General features: G+C 45.5%; 1 protein-coding gene across 3 annotated transcripts in view; it reads left to right on the top strand.

Annotated features, from left to right (window-relative positions):
- Positions 1-24385, top strand: part of LOC120444259 (protein Shroom) — a 44204-nt gene that overhangs the window by 18828 nt on the left and 991 nt on the right. The window contains exons 4-8 of one of the 3 annotated variants that reach the window (XM_039623765.2): positions 150-538; positions 1054-1819; positions 1892-2888; positions 2978-3159; positions 22910-24374. In XM_039623765.2, the coding sequence (XP_039479699.1) occupies positions 150-538; positions 1054-1819; positions 1892-2888; positions 2978-3159; positions 22910-24374 (3799 nt within the window). Of the gene's footprint in view, positions 1-149; positions 539-1053; positions 1820-1891; positions 2889-2977; positions 3160-5588; positions 6135-15547; positions 15784-22909; positions 24375-24385 lie in introns of those variants that run through there. The other 2 variants (XM_039623767.2, XM_039623768.2) reach the window with 2 other exon arrangements.

The following is a 24385-nucleotide window of genomic DNA, read 5'->3' as shown; positions in this document are numbered from 1 at the left end:
TTTCTGTAGCACGCAATGATTTGCCAAAAAGCTCGTCTCGGCTTAGAGTTGGAGTTACTTTGACGTTGGCTCCAACTCTAATGCCCATTTCGACGGCTCGTTCTATTTATTATTTCTATTTCTATTTCTATTGCTATTTCCACTTGCAGATTACGTCAGGAGAGCGATCTGCTGTCGCGGCAGTCGCATCATTGGTCGGAGAACGATCTGTCCTCCGTTTGCAGCAACTCCGTGGCGCCTTCGCCCATTCCGCTGCTGGCCCGCCAGTCTCACTCCCATTCCCACTCCCATTCTCACGCGCATTCCCATTCGAGCTCACATGGCCATTCCCACGGCCACGCCCACGCCCACTCCGCCTCTTCATCCTCATCCAGCAACAACAATAGCAACAGCAACAGCAACGGCAGCGGTACCAACAACAACAACAACAACAGCTCGGAGAGCACTTCCTCCACGGAAACCCTCAAGTGGCTGGGCTCCATGAGCGATATATCCGAAGCAAGTCATGCCACCGGCTACAGCGCCATCTCCGAATCGGGTGAGTAACTCGTGCCACGACTGTCATCCGGAATCAGAGTGTCACCACATGTTTAAGTCTACTCAATAACTAGGGCTATGTAAACGTGAACTCATAGAACTCATGAACATTATCCAAAATATTTTGTAAATGAAAGAAAGCCTACGTTCTGAATTGCCATTTCATTAAGTTTAGTTAGCTCTATTTACATTTTTATAATCCCCTCAGTTATATTGCACTTAAAACAAATATGTATATCAAACAACACAGAAACACATAATACTGCGCCCCAAGCATGGACAATCGTGGCCATAATTCGAGTGGGGTCACAGTTTTTGGGGTGAACGGTTGCCAAGTTGCTCAGTTGCCCAGTTGCCCAGTTGCCAGAAGAGAAGGTTGCCGAAAATGCTGGGCGACTGGCGGGCGAACCCCACTCACCCACGACCTTGGCTCACCGTTGGCCCACTTTTACTTGCCGCAACTCCTTTTTAGAATGGCCGAGGACACGCCCTAACCGTTCTCCCTTTCGATTGCAGTTTCCTCCTCGCAGCGGATTGTGCACAGCTCCCGGGTGCCGACACCCAAGCGTCATCATAGCGAGAGCGTGCTGTACCTGCACAACAACGAGGAGCCAGCCGACGACTCGCCCGCTGCGAGCAACTCCTCCCAGATGATGATCTCCGAGGAGGCGAGTGCCGAGGCATCCCCACCATCGGTGCAGCCTCTTCGCATCCAGCACCGCCACAGTCCCAGCTATCCGCCCGTGCACACCTCGATGGTGCTGCACCACTTCCAGCAGCAGCAGCACCACCAGCTGCAGGATCACCAGCATCCGAACCGCCACCACAGCAACCAGTCCCAGCTGGGCACACAAAGTTCCCTGCTGGAGTTGGCCTCGCCCACGGAGAAACCTCGCTCCCTCATGGGACAATCCCATTCCATGGGCGATCTGCAGCAGAAGAATCCGATTCAAAGCCAAATGCTGGGACGATCTTCTGGCCAGCAGCACAAGTCCAGCATTTCGGTGACCATTTCCAGCAGCGAGGCAGTGGTCACCATTGCTCCACAGCCCCCAGCTGGTAAGCCCAGCAAGCTGCAGTTGTCCCAGGGCAAGTCCGAGGCACGCAGCTGCAGCACACCCAATATGGGGGAGCAGAGTCCCACGAACAGCATCGATTCCTATCGCAGCAACCACCGCCTGTTCCCGGTGAGCACCTACACGGAGCCGGTGCACAGCAACACCTCGCAGTACGTGCAGCATCCGAAGCCGCAGTTCAGCTCCGGGCTGCACAAGCCCGCCAAGTAAGTGAATCTCTTCCACATAATTCTAACTGAACCAGTTAACTAATATGCCTGTTCCTACTCATCTATTAGACTTCCTGTGATAACGCCAGCGGGCGCCACTGTGCAGCCCACCTGGCACTCGGTGGCCGAGAGGATCAACGACTTTGAGCGCAGTCAGATGGCGGAGCCACCGAAGTTTGCCTACCTGGAGCCCACCAAGACGCACCGCCTCTCCAATCCGGCACTGAAGGCCCTCCAGAAGAACGCAGTGCAGTCCTACGTGGAGCGACAGCAGCAGCAGCAGAAGGAGGAGCAGCAGCTGCTGCGTCCGCACTCGCAATCCTACCAAGCGTTGCATGTGGAGCGCAAGTCGCTGCCGAATAACTTGAGTCCTATAATGGTGGGCCTGCCCACCGGCAGTAACTCCGCGTCGACGCGGGATTGCAGCTCACCCACTCCACCACCACCGCCACGACGTTCGGGTAGTTTGCTGCCCAATCTGCTGAGGCGCTCCAGTTCGGCTTCCGACTACGCGGAGTTCAGGGAGCTGCATCAGGCACAGGGCCAGGTCAGGGGACCGAGCATTAGGAACATAAGCAGTGCCGAGAAAATCTCCTTCAATGACTGCGGAATGCCACCACCGCCGCCGCCGCCACGAGGACGCCTGGCGGTGCCCACCAGACGCACTTCCTCGGCCACGGAATACGCACCCATGCGGGACAAACTGCTGCTGCAGCAGGCCGCCGCCCTGGCCCACCAGCAGCACCATCCGCAGCAGCATCGCCATGCCCAACCGCCCCATGTGCCGCCCGAGCGTCCGCCCAAGCATCCCAATCTTCGGGTGCCGTCGCCTGAGCTGCCGCCGCCGCCGCAGAGTGAACTGGACATTAGCTACACCTTCGATGAGCCATTGCCGCCGCCACCGCCGCCGGAAGTGCTACAGCCACGCCCACCGCCCTCGCCCAACCGGCGGAACAGCTTCGCCGGAGCATCCACACGCCGCACCGCCTACGCAGCACCACCGCCCACCGCCGTTGTCGCCGCCAAGGTGCCACCGCTGGTGCCCAAGAAGCCAACGAGCTTGCAGGTGGGTCGTCATGCATGAATGATGCAACTACTGTTTGGTAATTGGAATCGAATGTATTCTAAACATTCCCATTATTCTGCCGCCTGCAGCACAAGCATCTCGCCAACGGAGGAGGCAGCAGTCGCAAGCGCCCGCACCACGCGACTCCACAGCCCATCCTCGAAAACGTGGCCAGTCCCGTGGCGCCACCGCCGCCACTGTTGCCGCGCGCCAGATCCAGCGCCCATGACAACGTGATTGCCAGCAATCTGGAGAGCAACCAGCAGAAACGGTGAGTTCTAGTTCTATAGCATCTATGGTAGCACCAAGGGATGCGATCTCTCTAAATCGTACATTGGCATTATCTATATATTACCATTAAATCGTCAACCATCAAGTATAATTTTAGATGCTCAATTAGACATGAAATCATTTCCTATGTGCTGAATACCCTAGTATCTTGTGTTAGACAAGTTAGATATTAATCCAGTATGAGGGTCACAGCCTCCACCAGCTCCGCAGCATCCGTGGGCTGTGGACCACACCCTGGCCCATTGTTCTTGACCTTATCGAATCCAATTAACGCTGAATGGAGTGCGTGGCACGGTAGCCAGCGAGCTTTGCTGATCTTGGCTAATGAGCGGCTTCCTTAGCCGCTTGGCCGTCAGTCAGCTGTCGCCTAATGCTTAATTGGATTATGAAATACACTGCTCGCTGAGCAGCTCGACTTTCGCTTTCGACCCACTAAACCCGACGACCGACTCCAATTGTCAATCGCCAAAACGCCAATGGAGCCAATGGAGCCAATTGAGTAGCCACCTGAGCGGCCACAAAAATGTGTCAACCAAACAACGATTTATGCTTTGCTCCTTGGCGTGTGGGCAGCACCACTGCACCACTGTACCACTGTAGCACAGCACCACCCACCCCACCCAAGTTCTTTGTTCTGATTGTGCTGGTAAAAGCCAATCAAATTGAAAATCGAAATTTATCCGGCCAGCGGCACAAAGGGTCCATTCTTGGCCGGGCCAACGGCATGACATTGATAGATGAACGCCGGTCGGTTCATTAGCGCACCGAGCGCATACTTTTTGCATTCACTGTATGGCATCGCACCCCATTTTCGGGCATTAGATAACTCAAAGCCGCACATTGAGTTCAAGCAACAGTTGCACAGTGGTTGGCAACTGAAATATATGGTTATGAGTCATGGGAATGACTCGATTAAGTCGATTGTCAATAAGCTATTGAGTTTAAAATGGTTTGTCAACCATTCAATTTTAGTCTGCAACAATGTAGTCACACTTTCAATTGAATTTCGCCCACTGTGCCTTGTCCATGCTCAATAATTTCTATGGGCTGTCATGTTTTTTTCTCCGCTGCTCCTTTTTATTTGAGGCTTTTTGTTTTCGCCTTTTTTTATGTGGTGGCTCAGTTGACATCGGGGGAGACCTTTGCGGCACGATTTGTTGCAGCAGCAGCAGCAGCATCCAGCACGAGACAAATATTGACACAATTTGTGGCAAAATTTTTAGGCTGGCAACTTGTAAATGGGCTTGTCAGAGGCTTCGTTTGCCGTTTTAGCCAGGTTCGGGGGTTCAAATGCCGTTCACCGCGAACGTGGCTAATTTGCATTTTGAAAGTTTGGCGTGCGCAAAATGGAGCAAAGGGCAGTCATCGCTTGCATTTCTCGAACCGACTCACCTGCAGCCACTTTTCGAGCGACTTCAATTAGAGCAGATCGCCGAAAAAACAGAAACACCAAAGATACAACGAAAAACCCTGAGAGGTGGAGGTGTGCCATATGTTCTCTTGACAGCCTCTAATTATCGCCTCGGACAGCCGTTGGCCAAAAAATTCGCAAAGTGCAGGCATTTGCCGAATTAATTCCCTCTTTGGCCATTTGGCAACACTCCAGCTAGGTCTTGGCTGTATTATTTTCAAATTAACTGCAGCATTGAGCTGCGACCACAGACCACGCGTCGTATGCGCGCTATAAATCACTCATGCGCCGTGTTGCCAAGGCAGAATGGCAGAAAGGCAAAAGGAACAAGCGAAACATAATGGCAAACGCCAAGCCAGACAATTCAATTTATCCAGCCGCAAGTCGCGACTGTTTCGATGCAGTTGCCGTGATTAGGCGACGTCGCCACGTTTTCAGGCCAGCTCTCTGACTTGCTGGCCACATTTAACAAAGTGTTTGCCATAATTTCTGCCCGCTATCAACGGCTAAATATCGACAGTGCACACAATGATCGATTGAACTTTGCTCTCTGATGACGATGACGATGCAACAGCAGCGACAGATTGGCGATGAGAACATGCCAGTTGGGCCCAACAAAAGGCGATTGAATTTAATGGCTTTTGGGGCTTGGCGCTGGCAGATCCAGTACCTATAATAATAAAGCTTGTTTAATCCGAGAGAAATCTTGATAGTGCGGTACAGAACAGGAATATTACTATACCTTTTATGGTGTTTGCAAGGTTCCTTGCTCATGTCGATGCACACAAATCGTTGCCTACTTTAATGCGCTGCGGTGGTATATGCGCAATGCTAAATGGCAAGCGCTTAAAAGTGTGCTTTACTTTCTGCCTGCGGTTAACAGCATGTTAAGCAAATGTTACATGTTTTCTCCTCTCTTAATATTGGCTCTCTTAGAGTGTGTTTGGTGTGGCCGTGTTTTGTTTTTGCGACTGACGTTGCCGCAACTTCAACTTCAAACGTGTGAAAACGTCTGACGCGTTCGGACGTTCGCGCTAGTTGACGCGTGTGTGAAGATAAATCAATTGCGAATGCCAGCGAAATTGCAAGTTGCTAACTTTGGCAATTAAAAATGTAAAACTCTCGTGACACTTGCCTGCATGTGTATCGATTTCATGTGCTTCTCGCGGCCCCGACTTCCTCATCGCCGAGAAAAATCAAATTCAAAAATTCGAAAAACCCAAAACCAAAATAAGGAAGTTCAGCGCTCGGGTTCAAATGTTGGGCCAACAAACTGAAACTGCATAGCATTTGCACAAATAACTGGCAGACAAAAGGAAGCGAGATATCACGCAAAAGTTCGGTTTATTTTGTTGTCATTTCGAATTGCCATTGCTGCACACATACATTTATCAACAGAAACAGATACAAATATATCTTGCATCTTCGCGTAACCGGTGCGTGTGTGTTGGTGTGCTGCGCTTCCCAAGCAAATTGGATTTCACAATACTGGATACCGTCTACCACTTGAAAATGGTGTTCGGCGGCAAGTTCCGAATCAGAAGGTAAACATTCGCACAACTCAATTGCCAGCCAAGTCGGTTGCTGGTCAGTTATTATGATCTCAGCTGATAACGCCGGCTATTAACGATCGCCATTAGTCAGCCTATTAGCAGGAAATTCTCACAGCTCAGTGAACTACGTTTTTGGCACAGAGAAAAATACGACGTTTGTTCTAGGCGCATATAAAATAAGTTTTATTCGTTTTGCAATTAGTGGGAAGTATTTCAAAACAATCTGGGTTTTAAGTAGCTTTTCTACATTGTCATTTAGAGCTTGCTTTTTTTATTGATTGATCAAGTAATCTCAGTCGATTAAAGTTAGTTTAAAGTATTGTTTTCGCTTGAAAATGAATATATTTCATATAAAATGAGAGAAATCCCCGCATTGCTCAGATTCATATTTAAAAATCTCCTAGTCTCAATTGTTAGTTTTTATTTCATCTGTACGCCAACGGAGCTGCTTGAAACTGAAAACTTGACTTTTAATAAGAACGCGCGTCCAGCGAACGGAGTATTTCAGTTTTTCCCAAGATAAGCTCGTTTGTTAGCTGCATTGCATTGCAGTTCGTCTGGCTTTTGATCTGGGCTTATAGCTTATAGCCAGTTGTTGCCTAGTTGTACTAGTTTGTGGCGACGTTGTCGGCTAACTTCAGTGAAACCATATTTAGCATGCTCAATGCCTAACGTCTCCGCTAATGACGACAGTTGTTGCTGTCTGCACACGGAGAAAAACGATGGCAGTCTAACTTATGGAACAACTTTAATTATGACGCTAATTAGAAAAACAATTGGTTGTTTAAATACACATTTTAAAAGGTAAACAGGGTGTGCACATAATGATAAGTTTGGCATGCATGTTTTTTCGTAGCTCCGCCGCTTTTTTTCTCTCTGTGTGGATCTATGACTTGTCTGAGGCTCTAACAACTTTAGCCCGAGCTGATAAATTTTCACAGCTGTTGTCGCTCTGTGCTTCTTTCTCCGCATTATGGCCATTCCCTTTGGCAGCCACGTAGGCGGCAGGTGCAAAACTGCGGCACGTCTCCTCCTTCTCCTCCTCTGAGTTTACCTTTACCTGCTGCCATGGCAAATTGTCTGCGGAGCGGACTCACTGCCTCCATTTCTATATGTATACATGGTTCATTTCTATTTGAATTCCATTTGTATCGGTGTGACCGAGACACGCGTCATTCGCCATAATTCATAACGAGATCTATTGACATTCGGACCATAAAAGTGCTAGGCGGTGGTTCGCACTTTGTATGGAAAGCCGGCTATCAGTGCAAAGATCTTATCGATTTTATTTATTATTTCTTTTTTTTTTCTTCTGTATTTGCTTTATTTGCTGCATTTGCTGGAATGAGAACAGTGAGGACCTTTGTTTGGGTTGGCAAAAGCGGCTAGAACCGGTTTTTGGCCAAGGAACAGCTGGTGGTTGATTGGTGGCTCAGTCAGTTGGCCCATTTGGCTCATTGGTCACCCCTAGGAGTGGTCGTCGTATCCCCGGCAACTCTAGAGGCCAACAACCCCCGAGGGATGTAATAAAATGAGGACACCACTTAAGGAAACCCTGAAAAGCAAATCGGTTTTACTCTCACTTTAAATACACAAAAACTGTTCCTTTCGAAAGAATCGAACTACAAAGAATATATATATGTCCTTCTTAAGGAAGAATAAGTTTTCCAATAGTTGCAATAGTTTTCATTTGAGTTAAGGTTTCTTTCAGTTATGCAATACCTGTCCAAGGGGCTCCATTAGTCTAACAATTAACTTAGACGAATGGATTGGATTTGCCATAGCCATGAGCACTCTATAAAACAGCAAGAAATTGGAAAAATCACAGAACCCATACAGCTCATATGCCCAAATTCGTCGAGGGTATAAGCCATTAGCATAAAAAAAGAAATAAAATAATATTCAAGTGTGCCGTGTTGTTGGTTCGTTGGTATTTTTTTTTATTGAGGCTTCGCACGAGTTTCGAAATAAACGACCGGCAAAAGAATTCGCTGTCTACGAGTAAAAATTTGTTAGCTCAGCGACGACAGCAGCGAATTTCAGAGTTTCTGAATTTCTTTTGCAGCATAAACATAAACGAAACCGTAAACCGTAAACCGAAATAATCAATAAACATTTTTACAATATCAAAGCGGAGACAAGAATGCTCGATCGATCGATCTTGTTCCCAAGAGATCCGTGAAATCCATGAAATTACTTCGACCTTCTGGCCAACTTTGATTTGTTGTTTGTAGAGTGTGAGTGTGGTGTGTGTGCGGTGTGTGTGGTGTGTGCCATTCGCAGGGCTAAACGTTTATTGTTATTGTGACGGCCTATTCAATAGTGAGCAAACATCAAACAATAAATGTTTATTGCGGCCTGCGTCTGTTTTCATTGCCAATCAAACCGAGTTCTCTGCTCTGCTCTGAATTTATGCCTTGATTTGTTTGTGGTTTCCATTACGAAAGAGCGGGATCTGTGATTTCTTCAATGCTAATTATAAAGGCGGCGGCGACAAATGTCAAGAGTTTTCAATTAGCAGCGTTTTGATTGTTCTTTACACAGCTTTGATTAGATTTATGGGGCTTTCGTCTGCGACGCTTTTCGAGCTCTATTCCAAAAATTCAGGTCGCAGCACATCTTTTGGAAATGTTTTGCGACTATTTTTATGGCTAAATGATCGGCAACAGTTGAACAAACAATATAACCACGAATTTATATACTGTATGGCGTATATAAATTAACATGCTTTCAATTGAGACAACCAACAACAACCAACAACAACCAACAACAGGGAATGGGAATAAAGTACACGCGGCCATATTTCAGTCTTAATAAAAACGTATAAAAATGCCATTTTTTAATCAACGCTGACAAATTGACAATTTGAATAACATCGCCGATACGAGTGGCTTTCACGGAAGCTTCAGCTTCAGATTATCAGAGTATCAATTTGGGTAGCTTCCTGATGAAGAGATTCTCGTAATCAGCAGGGTTCAAGAATCTCACAATCTATCAATCAATCCGGTTTTCTGGCGGGCCCCTCTATTCTGTATTTATGATAATTAGCTGGTGCCATAAAACCAAAGAAATCGGTTAATCGGTTGGCTTCTCTAATGAGCTAGCCCTAACAACGATCAATTGTCGGGGTTCTGTGATTACGTATACGACGTGTAGTGCGTACTAATTGCTCGGCTTCTGGGTCGCCCACGACATGGAAATGGTGTTACCAATAAACCCGTGAAAAGCGCTCCATTATCGCCCTGCTCTGGAACTTTGGAACTTTGTAAGCGACTGGGAACTGGGAATTCGACATTTCCCCGCAGGTGGGCCGGTCCCAAGTGCAGAGAGCTTCGAAGTTCGAACTACAAAGAGCCGCTCCACAAATTGCTGGGGAAAAAGCGTAAAACAAAAGAGCTACCTACGTAGTAAACACGATTGCAATTGTAATACATTTTTTGTTTTTCGTTCTATATATGTGTACAACATTCTTACTTTCCCAACATCTGAAAGTGAACGGGCATTGCGATCGTTACTCATCAGTCGCAACAGAACGCAAAACTGAACACAAAAAGACTGGCTCAGCCAACCATCAAGTACAACCAGCCACATATCTACATATCTGCATGAAAGCCCGGGGGAGCACAGAACATATTTAAACAGATACCTATACCTATACCTATATGTTGTATATAGAACAAAAAGCCAAATGAAGCTAAATGAGTGCGGAGTGACAAAGCCAAATGGAGGTGGAGTTCGAGGTGGAGGAGTTCCCCGGGTGACAAAGGCGACTTCGCAATGCTCTACAATTCAGGCGGAAGTGTCAAGTGAAATGGGTGGTAAATAAAATGGGAATGAATATGGGAATGGTGGCCTTTGTAGAAAGCTGACTTTTCATTGGGCTGAATGAGCGTTGAGTGATTATGAATTTGTCTCTGCTGATGTTCTGGAAAGATAAGTCAGGGAACTGGGTCTGGTGGCTTAGGAAAACATTGATCTTCCCAAGATTATTGTAATCTGAAAGTTGTCATGATGGGACTAACAAAATGTCTTTAAAGGACAGGTGCCATTATCTGAGTGATTACAGTCATAAGTCATAGGGAAAGTAAATTAAAGTCACAAAGTCAAAGAGTGCACCTGTTGATCTAGGCCTAATTCCTTGAGTTTTGGGACCATTTTAGAGTGTGGCATGTGGGCAGGGTATAATTACAGCCACGGTGCCCCTTCCACACAGGGGCAGATAAAGTTGCGGGTTCCCCCAGAAGAATAACAGCAACAGCAACAGAAACAGAAACAGAAGAAGGCAACAAGTTCAAGTCGAGCGGGCAGACAAAGTACCGCAAAAGTCAAACAAATGAGGGAGATATGGTCTATATATACATGCATATATATTCCTATATAGGTGGGGGCACCGCCGATGGGTTGAGCTGATCGGAGTGGAGTTAAGAACATTTGGCGTGTATCTTTCGAGAGGAGGGAGACCAGGTCAACGGATGTGCTCGGGGCTCCAGCATATTTATATATCACCTCGCTACAAGGTCAGAGTCGTGGTCGAATTAATGGCAGCCACAGTCGATTCAATTAGCCACGAAATTAATGGAAAACAAAAAAAATAAATAAGAAAAAAAATCAAGCAAAGACTAAACGCTCCACTAACCTCCGGCTGCGAGCGACTTCCTTCTGAATTCGTGGCCAAAACGAGCCACGCAAATCATTAAGAAACAACTGAAAATTTCACAAATTAACTTTATAACACGAAAATTTCTCGACCGAAGATGCTACATCAGATACCACCGGCCAACACACACACACACACACACACACACACACACACACACACACACACACACACACACACATAAATAAGACAAAAATTAATAATTATGAGCTGAAAAGTGGCCAAAAGGTAAATAAGTCTGGCTTCCTACTCAACTTCAGTTTTTTCTCATTCGGCGGCTACTGTGGAAACCCGATTGGATCTTTGACGACTCCTCTGCAGGGTTTTTGGGCACTTCGATTTTCTGGTTTTGGGTTTTGGGTTTGGGCTTTTTATTTTATTTATGCTTCATTTTTTTTTCTTTTTTTTTTGTCGTTGTTGTCTGGTGTCGTGCACGAAAATTGCTTTGACACAAAAACAATGAAAAAACCTTTTTATTTAGTGGGTCACGCGCGTCATGAGCAAATGAAAACCACTGGGCAGTCAACCCAGTCAACCACCAACCCACCCAGATGATAAAAATCAAAACATGCGCAAAAACCAAAAAACCAAAAACAGAAATCCAAAAAGCCAAAAAGCAATGGAGGCAGTCTGGAAACCGAATTTAAATCGGAGCAGCACTTGGACTTGGCTTGGTTTTCCCGGCTTGAAGCGCATGCTTAAATTGTTTGCCTAATTTGGTTTTTTTTTTGTATTTCTGTTTTTTGCTTGCCCGCAAGTTGGCTCAAATGTATTGCAATTAACATTTTTTACATACAATTGTATATGTAGTTTTGAACGCAACAATTTCTCATCGGCCTGGGAAGGTTTTTTGGCCAATGAAATGCTCATAAAATATGCAATTTGAGGCATTTGCTGGGTTATTTGAAGTGGACAATAAAATGCAAGAAGTGGGAATAGTTTGACAAGACCACGTTTTATTTTGGGTGATTTTTATGGGACATAAGCTGTTTAATTGGCGCTCTTAATTATACCTGCTTTGTGGGCTATGAAATTAAAGTGGGTTAATTGCGCTTCGAGAAAACATTCCATCCTTGTGTTCGATTTTTATACTTCATGTTTATATAAACTTGTTTGAGCCGACTCAAGAACAATGCATCCCTAAACATTTAAAGACTTATCTTCTTCGATTTATAACGATTGTTTAAGGCAAAGAACCTATACTGTATACATATTTACTCAAAGAAATCTTATCGGTCGAACTCGTTTGGATTTATGGCAGCACAGACAGCTGCTTAATAAGTTTATTACTTTAGTTAATACCTTGCAAGCAGCTTGCACTTAGAACTTTGCCATAAATGTCACTCTAGTATTGAACAATTTGAGGAATTCCCCGTTTTTAAGCGAATATTGTGAAATTGCAAAGCGAGCAATACTCGTTACCTTTGCTTATATAAATCCGAGTTGGCTTACTGCGCCTTTGGTTTTAACCACTTTCTGTGGCCATGGCAGGCTCCCCTCTTCCAGCCCGAGTGTTAACGGTCTCAGTGTTAACTTGGCTATTGCCAAAGCTAATGCCCAAGTCGATAACCGCAGTCCAGCGCAATCGGGCGTGTCGCCTTCGCGGCGATGAGTGTCGCTGTCAATGAACTTGGTGGCTAAATTACGTGCCTGCAATTATTCTGGGGACCCAGGAAGAGGGCCTCCGAAAAACAAAAAAAATCTGCATAAATTTCTCAGTTGCGCAATGGGAATGGGAACTCGCTCGATGGGTGTACTTACACTGGAGTTTGTTAACGATTTTTATGGCCATACGTGTAGATCGCATTTGCGACAGTTCTGCGTCGCAAAGAGCCGTTTAAATGGGCCACAAAATCAAAAAAAAAATAAAAATTCGAGCTGATCTGAAATTCAATTAGCGCATGAGACACCCACAGGCCTCGGATCATAATGATCGGAGTCTGAAAACTTAAAAAGCAATTTCGTTTTATGATAGAACTCAAATTGACACCGAAAATGTGATTGCCGATCGCTCCATTTAGACTGTCTGGGAATCTCTCTGGGGGCTGGGAACGCTTTCAAATTTCAAATTTGGAATTTCATTGAAATGTGCGTCGCACTTGGGCCAAACACATCAAAAACATCAAATTAGTGCTGGAGAAATGCGATGCGATGCGTGTGCATTATGCATATTAAATGCTTTCACTTTCGTTTCAACCAGATTAAAGTATCTCTGTATTTTTTGGCAATCGCATATCGCATATCTATATATCTCGATCAGTCGGGCGGCAAATTGCGTGAAAGCCGAATCTCTGGGCCACAATTGAAATGCAAGACGCGAGATGCAGCTATTTCTATATTTACCCCCCTGACTGGCTATATCTAGGTATGTGTGTGTATCTATGTGCATCTGTATATCTGGCCATGGTCAGCTGTTCGTTGACTGATTGTCAACCAGGCCGATACATCGTTGCCTGCCTTGTGCTCAATCATTATTGCTAGTTGCATGTTTTATAACGCAGATGATCACATGTACTCGCACTTGGCATTGCATTGCCTGCAGAGAGAAAAACATCGGGGCACACAGTTTTACTCTATTATTAACTAAACTTCCAATTATTTATAATACCCATAAGTACTTGATTCAGGGCCCACGCAAACACAGCCTTTTGATAACGCAATCAAAGGATTTTCCAAGTTCTGCTTTATCAGAAAAAGCTAAATTACATAGGAAATACACAGAAGAGCCCATACTAGATGGTATATTTAGTAAGATAAGAGTGCTACTTTTTATAATTAGTTAACCCATTTACAACTTATTACTTATAGATGGTACTATTTCCTAGTGAGCTATGAATTTTGTGCAAGTGCGGCGTAACAAGTCGTAGGTTCGTGAGTCTAGACAAAGTCTGAGGCGCTGGCCAACTTCGTGATTGATTCCCACAAATGCAAATCGATGCGAAGGCAAATGAAATGCAATCAGCAAGGGTTTATATATAGGTATCCAACATATATATTCCCTATTCTACTCTGAAAATTGCCGGAGCCATAAGCCAGGGTCATTATTATGCGTGCAAGTTGGGGATTTTGCTTTCGTACGTGGCCATTCTGTCAGTTTGCCAGTTTGCCAGTTTGCCAGTTTGCCATTTTGCCGCCGCCTCAAGGCCAAGAGTCTGTCATTGCGGCCCCCATCCTCTTTTCACTCCCAACCCCTGCAAGACCCCTACAAAAGCGTTAACTAAGCTTTGTGCTGTTCCTCCCGACCACATGACGAATTCAGCCAGCCGGCAACAAAGAAAACAAAGACCACAAATATGCATCGATCGATCCGCTGATCCATCCAGAGACCAGAGACTCTTCGCGGCCTTTTGCGGCCTTCGGATCACGTTCTTCAGGGAAAACCAGCGGTGGAGCAGCTGGAGGAGCTAATGGTGGGGCAGATGGTGGAGCAAATGCTGATGCTGATGATGGGCCTGCAGAAGAAGGTAAACAATTTTCAATCAGCCCGGCAAAGTTGCAAGCGACCAAATACAAATCCCTTGGCTCGCCGACAAACCAATTTGCAATTTAAGCAAATGAAATGCAAACCCAAGCGTACAAATCTCAATTCTTCGCACACACCGCGCATCATAAATAAGAAATAAGAAATAAGGAACAAGAAAATAAGGAAAAGCAAACGCCCCTGACAATCTGCATTCCTCGGAGATATGTGCCCATCCAAATGCAGGGGTATATGAGCATTCTTAAGATCATATATGTATGTACGCATTTTGGGTCGGTCAGCCGCACTGAATAAATCAGAGCAGCCGCATTAAATGGTGGCCAATATGTCAGGCTGGCGTCTAATTTGTTGGCTAATCAGCTGCAGCTTCTCCCGCCAACTGGCGACTGGGAAATCTGTGTAAATGGAACGGCGCCGATGTCAACTTCGCCACATGTTCCCCACATCCCAGCAGCAACTCATCCCAACCCATCCCATCCCATCCCATCTCATCTCATCTCATCTAATTTCATCTCTTCTCATGTGATCCGTACAGAAAGCATCCCATTGCGACGCTGTCATCGTTGCCAAATAAATTGTTTAGCTGAATTATGCCATTTATTTATAGCCACTAAACAGTGTCGCTCTCGTTTTCCCAGTTCTGAATGGAATGTGTTCTAGAACATGGGGTTACCTTCTCTATGAGGACTTGTCCTACTGACTCATTACTTATGAAGGAAATGAACTTACCTTATCGCTGTGATAGCGACACTTACTTTACTGCTGTAAATGCACTGTGCTGTATTAGATGTATTTCATATCATCCATTGTATGGCCATATATTGTTCAGTTAGATTTATTCTGCCCCTATAATTATCTCTTCATTATTTCATGTCCATGTCTTCCTATATAATCACGTGTCTTTCTAAGTTTATTATACACATACAATCAATTTCCATATAATAGAAACTATAGATACGCCTTATAAGTTACAATATGATGATTAGATTCCACCTCCCCGTATCTCATTATTTTTAGAACACAAATAGACGGGAATGGAACAAAGGGTATTGCGTATTCCCATAGGGTCTCACGTTTTTCGCACACACTTTTATCGGTTTGCGTTTATTTTCAATTTGATGATGGCACATATGACTTTATGTCGTCTTCCCTCCCTGTCGCACCCCGATTTTCATGCGCCCTATCTCTGTCGCACCGAATGCCGAATGTAAATTTTCGCATTTTGCCAGAGTTTTGCCTTCAGTTTTGTTTTGTTCAATGAATCGCGTTGTCGCGTCTTTATTTTCGGCCGTTTATTTGATTTATTTTGCGAGGCAATTTGTTCGTGCCCCAAACGATTCGCTTTTCAGATACAGCAACAAAGATACATTATACAGATACAGATACAGATACAGATACAAAGTGCCGCGTGCTCAATTGTTTTGATCTTGCCCATCGACTGGGTTTCTGAACTCGGACTCGGACCGCACAATGGCTCAGTGGTTTCAATGGCTCAACTTTCGGTAAAAATTGCAAAAAAAAAAACCGTCTAGACAAAAAACCTATTATGCAGAAAATCATCAGCGGGAAAAGCTCCTCTGACGTCATGCGCTGGAAAAAAGGAAAAATTGGCAAAAGGCGCCGGTGGAATGCGTGAAAAGATTCATATTCGTTTCCTCGGCCATATGAGTATACGAGTGTATATGCCATATGTGTATGGCTTTTAATTGCAGCGCCAAGTTGGGCCATGCAATATAACCATAACAACCTTGAAAACGCAATCCATGCCGCCGTCAAATCTAGATCTCGTTTTTCGTTATTTTCGCTTGGTTTTATTTTTATTTTGCCATATAATTGCGTTTTTCATTTGCTCTTGGCATTCACAGACTGGAGTTGTGCACGGCCAGAAATTACCTACCTCTTTAGACTATATCTTTCTATTATTGTATATGTTATTTTATCAAAAGCAGTCTCTTCAAATATTTTTTGGGTTAATAGTTTCTGAGCAGCATATGATGTTATACCTAAACGTTTACATCTTTATTCACAAATGACATTAATTTCTTTCTGTGTACTGATTGTCGCTGCACGCGATCAACGCCAAATGAATGCCAAATGTGTTTGGGGCTTCATTTTTGAGTTTTCAGTTTTGTTTTTCCCCCTTAACCAATTTTGGGGCCCGGCCCAACATAAAAATGGAAGACAAAAAGTGATGGGGGATGCTTCCTGTCCTGCGGCATCCCAAAAGCTGCACTGTTGCACTGCTGCAATGTTGCAACAAGTGGCCACGCGGATTTTTCGAATTTTCAATTATTATTATTATTGTTATTGTTATTTTTATGCCGAGTTCGTTGAACATTTCGCAGAGGGGCGAATGTCAATTTCACGCTTTGTTTTTGGCAAACGCCAAAATAAAAAACAGAAAGAGTCAGTGGAGAATTATGTTTATGACGATGGCGAGTCAAAAACGCCCATTAAAGCCACACAAGACCATCATCATCATCATTGCGATCATTGTGATCATCATCATTAGGGGGGAAGACCATCGCGATGAGGTTGTGGATCTTTTATCAATAAACCGTTAATTATCAAAGCGCCCAAATGCAGCAAAACAATACGCGGATGTATTTCTGAATTTCTGTACTTTCTGGCTGGCTTTCTGTCTTTTCTGTCTGTAGTATTTCTGTAGCTATTTCGTTTTATTTTCCGTACTTTACTCATGCAGCTTTGTCTTATCCCCAGACGCAAAAGCTAGGAGTGCCACTCATCCAGCGGCCAGCCGCACAGTCCACATGGGGCAACGCTCGAGATCGCCACGTCCAAGGTTTTGTAAATAACCCGGCCATTGGCAACTGGAGATCGTGTGGGCGTGGGTTGGGTTTGAGTTTTGGGTTTGGGTTTGGATTTGGGTTTGGGTTGAGGTTTGTCAGTGGATTTGGAATGGAAATTGAAACGGGCCTGTGAATTGGGTGTTCCGCTCCACAAATCCTCAGCTTTGGCCAGCCGATTGCGACGCAAATGGCCAAGAATAACAAAGAACACTTTTGGCAATGCCGCTGCTGAAGATCTCTCTAAGAGCCAAAAGGGCGGGCCTCAAAAAAAAACAAAACCTCGGATGAGTTGGCAAGGTTTATCTGGGTGTCTTTTCTTTGTTGGACATTTTGCAGCCTAATAGGAGTGACCTTGTAGAAATACGGTTAGATTCTACCATTGTCATTGTTTTTATGCACTCATTCATTAAGCCAAGTTCTAAAGCTCTGAAAATTCTGAGGCTTAACCTTGTGACGTAAGCGACGAAGAACCTCTTTGTTTATTTAATTTTTGGGTTGACAGGCGCGTGACATGCTAAACACGATGAATGAGCAGGGGCAATTCTTACAAACTGCTGTTTCAATAAACTGCTATCTATATTGCCATCAGAAATCGATCAATCGATTCCGAAACGGTTCGGCAGCACAGCGTGAGAATATCTGAACTCTACGCCCCAACTTCTCACACAAACCGATCCAAAGAGAATTTGCATAAATAATTGCTGATTGATGCAAATATATAGTGCTAGTGTACGCCATGCTAGCCAATGCATTAATTACGCGGAGTTTCGGTTCGATTTCATTGGATTAACCTTGATTCGGATTCCCTTTGTTCTGCCTTACGACAACGATGATCATTGTTTATTCTCGCCAATCTGCGATCATTGTGGCTTATAAGCATAGTGATATATATATGTATGTTATGTGTGCTAAAGGTCACACTCGCAATTAAATGGTCCGAAACATAAACGCAAGACCATTCATCAATCTCTCACTTTCGTTCCGAAAAACAGAAAAACAAGAAACAAGCGTACTTGAAAGTACGCGTATCTGTATCTGTGGCACGTTCAGTGTATCTGTATCTGTATTCGCAGTTCCTGGTGATCTCAGCAGTGCTTAAGATTCCCTATGAAACTGCAGTTCTGCATAGGTGACATCATTTCATATGATCACGGCAATTTGTTGGCAAGTTTCCCGCATCATAAGGCAACACAATTAACGGCTAATGAAGCTTCATGACAAGGCCCTACTATACTTTATTATACTTTATGGTTATGGTGTAACCTAGGAACTTAAAGTTCTCTGGCTTAAATGTTTCCAGAATTCCATCACACTCTCTCTCTCTTGTAGTTGGTTGAGAAATTTGTCTGTTATTAAGAAATTAAGAGCCGCTTCGCATGCTTTTCTTTTCATTTCTTTTCATTTCTTAGCTGTGCTTTTCTTCACTTTTCTTTGCAGTACTTTTCTTTCCATTTCATTTTGTCCGCCGCCGGATCTTGGCTAATAAGTAAACGCTGGCCTCTGCGCTCTTTCGACCATTATCTTTCGCTCTTTTTCGCCAGAAATTAGTTGGCTAAAAACAATGAGAAATCCGTATTCAGGGCAGTTCCTTCAATGGCCGCAACACTTTGGCATTCGACAAACAGCGAGCAGCGAACAGCGGCTTTTGTGTAATATCTAAAACAAAACACAGAAACACTGAAAAACGCAAATGGCTCAAACTCTTGTAGCAACCCCCATCCCGCTCCACCATATCCCCACCATATCCCCACCATATCCCCAACTTTCGGCTGATCCGGCCATGGCGGACGTGTTGCGCATGCGCCCGAGGGCACTACAAGTTGGTCGCTGTGTGTACAATTTATATGCCAAGTGGGCTGAGAGTGAAAATGTCATTGGCAGATGTGTCGCGGATATTAGCAGTGCCCCCATTTACACGGCAAGAAAATCCTATCGAATGTGTACTACTTAGGAGCTAAAAACAGAGGTGATACTACTTACTTCTTTAAAGGTTTTCCCTATGTATATATTATGAACAAAGCTTCATTTGTGCTTCATTTGCTTTATAGCTTGTTGAACTACAGACTTCTTGGCAACTTTTTCTCGTTGTGCACCATTCAATCTGCCACTCCACTTCCTCTGCCTCTTCCACTCCCCTATCAACATCCAGCGGACAAAAGGCCCGCAGTTGGCTGAATAATTTGTTTATGCAAACGCAACTTGGCGAATATCAAAAGTAACCATTTAAAGTGCGGGAGGTGGGGCCTGAATTATTTACAAGCTTGTTGCTGTCGTAGTCCAGTGCGCACACATGTTTCCCCTGCTGCTGCTTGCAACTACTTACTGTTGCTGCCGTGTTCGTGTTGCTGCTGCTGCTGCTGTGTTGCTGCTGCTGTTGCTGCTGTGTTGCAGATGTTGCTGCCGTGTTCTGCCCCCTGGTTGAAGGCATCTTTTTAGCTGTAATTATGATGAGCTGCGGCCGTTTAGCTCACAAGTTAATTACCCCGTTTCATCGGATTCAATGGGACAGGCCGGCCACTTTCGACACTTTCAATGGGGCTGGGCCAAGAGCAGGAGGCATCTGTTGCTATAGCCATTGCTATTGCTGCATTTCCCAAGCCATCTATTTTTGGAGCTTGAGGGCCGCGAGCGAAAAGCGCCATTAAATCGATTTTACATTAAAAATATTGCACAAGCCATCATTGTTGGCGTTGCTGCCAGAATTAATGGATCATAATTATGGTAGCAGCAGCAGAAACAGCAGCAACGGCAGCAGCAGCAACAGAAAAAACCTGCAACAGTAGCTGCGGCATTAGAAAAGAAAACAAGAAACCAAGCGGAGAGGCAAGAAACACAATTGGAGTCCGATCACGAGGCAGATGAACAGATGAACAGGCACAAATTGCTCGAGAGGAAAAGTTTTCGATTCGGATTTAGGTTGCGCGGGGAAATCTGAGGCGGCAATTGTGGGATTCTCCGCCAGAAGGTTAGAAGTAAGTCTTTTTCTTGCCCATTCCCATATACCCATAGCCATTCCCAGACAAAGATGCCCACTTAGCTAAGATTTTCAGTGAAAGAGAACTTTTCATTTCTTTTCTTTTTTCGCTGCTGCGGCTGCTGCTGTTGCATTGTTTTTCCCGGAGTTTTCCAAGAGAAATTCATGGCATACTTTGATGGACGATGATGCGTGGCTGTCTTTGCCTGAAAAGCGGGGGGAAAAAAAACGCAGACAATTTGTTCTGGCCGCAGTGCTGACCTCTCCCCAAAGAAAGCTAACTGCGCTGATGGCCATCTGTTTTGTTTTACTTTTTTTTGGTCTTCTTATATTGTGTTTTGTATGTTGACTTGACGTCATTTTGCGGCAAGTGAAAATGTGTGCGATGCGGTGCCGACAAACCCGTTTTCAGGTTTCGGTTTCGGCCAGGCTTGTGAGATGTTTATGTTTTCAACAACAAGCGCTGCAGCAGCAACAGCAACAGCAACAACAGCAGCAACAGCAACAGCAGCAGCAACAGCAACAGCAGCAGTCGCAGCAGCAGCAGCAGCAACATTTGTTCGCTTTTTTTCGGTTCAACGTGGAGACGAGATGTTAAAAACGTGATTTCCATGCGTCGCCAGCGTTGTCGTCGTTGTCGGCATATTTAAATAAAATACTTTTACTATCAACCAAAACTAGTCAGCCAGCCAGCCAGTCAGCTAGCAGCGGCAAACAGCTCGTTATATTGGCGATCAAAAATTATAGTGCAGCAGTTGCAGCAGTTGCCGCAGCAACATCCATTGCTGCAGTTGCTGCTGCTGCAGTTGCATACGCAATGCGCAACGCAAAAGGCCACTGACCAAGACCTGGATCGGCAACACCACCCAAAAGCCACTGAACCCACCAATTATCCCATTCCAGGCGGGTGGCGACTAACCAATCCACTGTATATATATATATATATCCGATTTGATTCAGCCCTATAGACGAAGAGTTTCATTGTCGACATTGCCGACAGTTATGCAAGGCCAGGCAATTTATCAAATTTTTCATAATTTGCATCACATAACCAAATGGAACGCCCCGCTCGGCTTAATAATGCCAAATAGAGGGAAAGATAGCCAAATATACAAATGCACAAATATACAAATATACAAATAAAATATGCGTTAATTGTATGGAAATGTATTTAGTGTCCGAGCATTTCTTTTGACCCTTTCTTTTGTCATTGTCTTTCGGCCCGCCGCGTATTATTGGGAATTATACAATATTAGCGGGCAAAATAAAAAAAAACCAAAGTTATTTTCGATCTGTGAAGTGAATCATAATAAAGCTGTTGTTACATTTGTGTACGTACATATAATAGGCTTATGTTTGCTAAGTCCGGTGCTTGGATGTGGAATTCTGGGAGATTACAAGGGTTTGTGTTTCAAGGCCTCATCTTGGTCTTATCTATGCTAGCTGTTGGATTACAAGATGGTTACCAAGAGATACTATCAAGCGCCGCTGCAAGCGCAAGTCTTCTATATGTTCTGGAACTGCTTTCAATTAGCTCACGTGATGTCATCGGCCTGATATGCAAATCTATGCTAATGCAACCGCTTCTTGCCTTTGTCTTAGCCAAATTGGCAGTGGAGAAAGAAGAGGCGCTTACTCAACAGGCCGACGGAAGTGATTAAGAAAGGCGAAATGGCAGCATCCAGCCATCTCGCTCTCTAGCTCCATCTCTCCGAAGAAAGCAGTAGGGGGGAGCAATGGGGGAGCGGTGGGGATCTGCGATGGAACTAGACAAAAGACTGTGGCTGTGGCTTATGCAAATGCTAACTGGCCAAAGATACACACATACTACTCGTTCGTCCAACAGCTGTTTTGTCTAGCTAGCATGTGATGTAAGCCCGTCGACTTCCATTTCTTCTGTTTCACTCTGCTCTTAATTTATGCAAATGCGACAACATTTCTTCGACGGCTTTCTTCAGATGCAAAAACACCATAGAAATACCTATGGGTTATATATCATACACACATATGTATGTATACACACACGTGTGTAATGCAGAAACAATAAAGATTTTGGCAACCTGGGGGTGGCGAAGCCGAACGCTATGCGCCAAAAGTCCAAAAAAAAATCTCAACAAAACAAAAAGGGGGCTTTTACAACTTAAAAGCCGAGATGATTGCTATACAAAAACATAACAAATTAGTTTAGCACTTTTGAAAGTTGTCAAGAGGAAGCGGACGTCATACGCCTTGCACACTAAAACGACTGTGACTTTTGCTTTCAGCTTTTCTGAAACTCAAAAACTGAAACATAAAACTCTTTATAATTGCACTGTAAACATTTCACTTTCGTTTTTTATTCCGCCTTATTGTGCCCTGTGTCTTGGAAATCAACTTTTTAGCTTTTTAGCTTAACACACGACGAACTGTCGTCTCTGCGCGTCGTGCACAGAATAATTTCATCGCTCGTCGCTTTCGCCATCATATTACAATAATTTACAATATGTGGGTGCTTTGGCATCCAGATTGCATCGGATTTCGATGGCAACTGCCTGCGACTGCGCCTGTCCAGGACTCAATTAGCATCTGTCCAGATTATGGCCGCCCATTTGCATTAATGAGACTTGCGATTCGGGCAATATTTTCGTTGCTTTTGACTTTTTTCCCCAAGTCGTGGCGAATCGTTCGCTTACTGCCGATGACCCCATGGATGACCCAGGGGTAGGAGGGCACTCCTAAATAGCCTTTAGGTAACTAAGTATAAATCGCGCAACTGTAGACTAATTTAAATAATACATTGAACATAACTAGCCTGCTTCCATTGGTTTAACTTCAGCTAACTCCTTTGCTCTGATATCCTTACAGATCAAATTCGAAGGCCTCATACTTGCCGCGTCAGAGTCTGGAGAAGTTGAACAACACCGATCCCGACCATGGCATCTACAAGCTCACCCTGACCTCCAACGAGGACCTGGTGGCCCATACGAAGCCCAGCTATGGGGTCACAGGCAAGCTGCCCAACAATCTGCCGGATGTCCTGCCGCTGGGCGTTAAGCTCCATCAGCAGCCAAAGTTGCAGCCAGGATCGCCGAATGGCGATGCGAACGTGACCCTGCGCTATGGCTCCAACAACAATCTGACTGGGAACTCCCCGTCGTCGGCACCGCCCCCCTACTATGCGGGTGGCCAGCGGTATTCAACTCCTGTGCTGGGTCAAGGTTACGGCAAGAGTCCCAAGCCCATGACCCCGCAACAATACACGAGATCTCAGTCGTACGATGTGAAGCACTCTAGTGCGGTCACCATGCCGCCGATGTCCCAGTCCCACGTGGATCTCAAGCAGGCCGCCCACGACCTGGAGACGACGCTGGAGGAGGTGTTGCCCACTGCCACGCCCACGCCCACGCCGACGCCCACACCGACGCCCACGCCCACGCCGCCACGCCTCTCGCCGGCCTCCTCGCACTCGGACTGCAGCCTGAGCACCAGTTCCCTCGAGTGCACAATCAATCCTATAGCGACACCGATTCCTAAGCCAGAGGCGCACATCTTCCGCGCCGAGGTGATTAGCACCACCCTGAACACGAATCCGTTGACAACACCACCCAAGCCCGCGATGAACCGTCAGGAATCCCTGAGGGAGAACATCGAAAAGATCACCCAGCTGCAGTCGGTGCTGATGTCGGCGCATCTGTGTGATACGAGTCTACTAGGTGGCTACACCACACCACTGCTAACCAGTCCCACTGCCAGTTTCGTTAACGAACCACTGATGACACCACCACTGCCGCCCAGTCCGCCACCGCCACTCGAACCGGAGGAGGAGGACCAGGAGGAGCATGATGTGCCCGACAAGCAGCCGGAGATCGAAGAACTGCAGCTGATGCAGCGCAGCGAATTGGTCCTGATGGTGAATCCCAAGCCCAGCACAACGGATATGGCCTGCCAAACGGACGAACTGGAGGACAGGGACACGGACCTCGAAGCGGCACGCGAGGAGCACCAGACCAGAACGACTCTGCAGCCCCGACAGCGTCAGCCCATCGAGCTGGACTACGAGCAGATGAGCCGGGAGCTGGTCAAGCTTTTACCGCCAGGTGACAAGATCGCCGACATCCTCACACCAAAGATCTGCAAGCCCACCTCGCAATACGTTAGCAATCTGTACAATCCGGATGTGCCACTGCGCTTGGCCAAGCGGGATGTTGGCACCTCCACATTGATGCGGATGAAGTCCATCACGTCGTCCGCCGAGATCCGAGTGGTCAGCGTGGAGCTGCAGCTGGCAGAGCCAAGCGAGGAGCCGACGAATTTAATCAAGCAAAAGATGGTGTGTATTCC

This window comes from Drosophila santomea, chromosome 2R (assembly GCF_016746245.2).
Source record: "Drosophila santomea strain STO CAGO 1482 chromosome 2R, Prin_Dsan_1.1, whole genome shotgun sequence".
NCBI classification, from domain to species: Eukaryota; Metazoa; Arthropoda; class Insecta; order Diptera; family Drosophilidae; genus Drosophila; species Drosophila santomea.
Note: the sequence above shows the minus strand (reverse complement) of the source record. Positions and strands in the feature narration are given on the sequence as shown.